This window comes from Asparagus officinalis, chromosome 8, assembly GCF_001876935.1.
Source record: "Asparagus officinalis chromosome 8, Aspof.V1, whole genome shotgun sequence".
In the NCBI taxonomy this organism is placed as follows: Eukaryota; Viridiplantae; Streptophyta; class Magnoliopsida; order Asparagales; family Asparagaceae; genus Asparagus; species Asparagus officinalis.
The window spans coordinates 101899999-101901655 of NC_033801.1; the positions used below are offsets into that span (position 1 = coordinate 101899999).

Sequence of the window (1657 nt, forward strand, 5' to 3'; positions counted from 1 at the left end):
CAAAAAAGAAGAGAATTAAAAATGTCATTATCAGAATTTTTGAAATGAATAATAAATAAAGATAGTAAAAGTATGATTATTAGATTTTTGTAATTATGAATAATTATGAATTGATTAGAATTACTAAATATTTGATTTTAATTAGAATTTTTTAATCATGGATAAATTGAATTTGATGAGAAGCGTGATTACAGGCAGAAAAAAAAACACACTATAGAAGAATTCCAATTTATTATTAAAATAATATACCACACATTGCATTTTTTGCGTGCTTAAAGTGACATTTTTTCTTGTGAGTTTAGTAATACCCCCAATTTCTATAAAGGAGAGATCCCAGTTAGTCTCCTTAAACAATAACCTGACCTCTTCTATACAAATAATATAGGTACAATTTTTACTACACATAGTGTGATTCACAATCTCTCTACCCTCTAGCCTTCTTCTTTCTTCTTCTCCATCCACTCCACCGTGGGCGCACCCCAGGACCTGGGCCTAACCCCAAACACGAAGAACACGACCATCTCCACAATATCAAACACCTTATTGTCATCCAACAATTTGTTCCACAGCCCGCTCACTATGCAGTAGTTGTTGTTGTACGGCATCTTGTGGTGCGCCCTGTGCATATCTCTCGAAATCAGCACCCCTGCCCTCTGTAGGGCCTCCACCCACCGTGGCACCCTCCCTTTAGTCCTGTGGGCCCACGCGTGGAACTGCTGACTCAGCACGAGAAGCCAGGCACAAACGCCAATAAAGGCGTGGGTCACCGCAGCTGTCGATTCATCGCCGTGAGTGCTGACGACTGCAAGTTCCAACGGGATGACTGCGAAGAACGCCCCACGAGCGAGGGCGTAGAGGTTGTTGGCGGGCTGTCGCGTAGTTGTCTATGGCAAAGGGGTAAATTCCTGTAGCAAGGTCCGCGAGAGTGTATCCGAGGACCACGGTGAGGATGGGTTTGATGATCGTGCCGGAATGGACTGCAGCAAGGACTGAATTGGTCAAGGCGATGATGATAGAGAGAGAGCCAAGTGCGACCCAGGCCCGATGAGCCCAGGTTGATCGGACTGACTGGTCAAGACCAAGAGGTGCGAAAGAGGTAGAAGACGGTGGCGGAACATGTTCCTTAGTTTCAACGACTGGCGTAACGATAGCACTCGAAGCGGCGAGCGTGGAGAGCGGCTAGAAGGTTGGCATATCGATTTATTGGCTCCGGCGAAGATGAGTAGGGATGAGAAGCTATCATTGCCTTGGATTTTGTGGAGAGCTCTAACAGGGAGACTCCCTTAATTCTTTGATGATGGAGAACAGCATTATAATAGCTGGCTACAGTAACCATGAGTCAGCTTAGTGCTAGCAGTAACCGGCAGCTGCCTAACAGTAACCGGGGTAGTGCTACAGTAACGGCCGTGGTCACATCATGCTGCTACAGTAACCGAGGCCACTTTAGTGGCTAAGACGGCGGCATGCTGGCTACAGTAACGCCAGTGGCGGGTGCATTGGTGCTACATTTGGCATGGTAGGGTCGCTTGGTGCTACAGTAACCGCGAGTTGAGCTTTGGTGCTAACAGAAAACGCGGGTGCGCTGCTGCTACAGTAACCGCGGTGTGGTTGGTGGGCTACAGTAGCCTGCAAAAAGGGGGTCGCTTGCGCCACAGCA

General features: G+C 47.0%; 1 protein-coding gene across 1 annotated transcript; it reads right to left on the reverse strand.

The window, feature by feature from the left end:
- LOC109821617 (fatty acid desaturase 4, chloroplastic-like) lies at nucleotides 234-1336 on the reverse strand. The gene is given in 3 exon segments (XM_020387792.1): nucleotides 234-876; nucleotides 878-1179; nucleotides 1247-1336. Coding segments are annotated over 3 exon segments (837 nt in total). The 3' UTR covers nucleotides 234-431.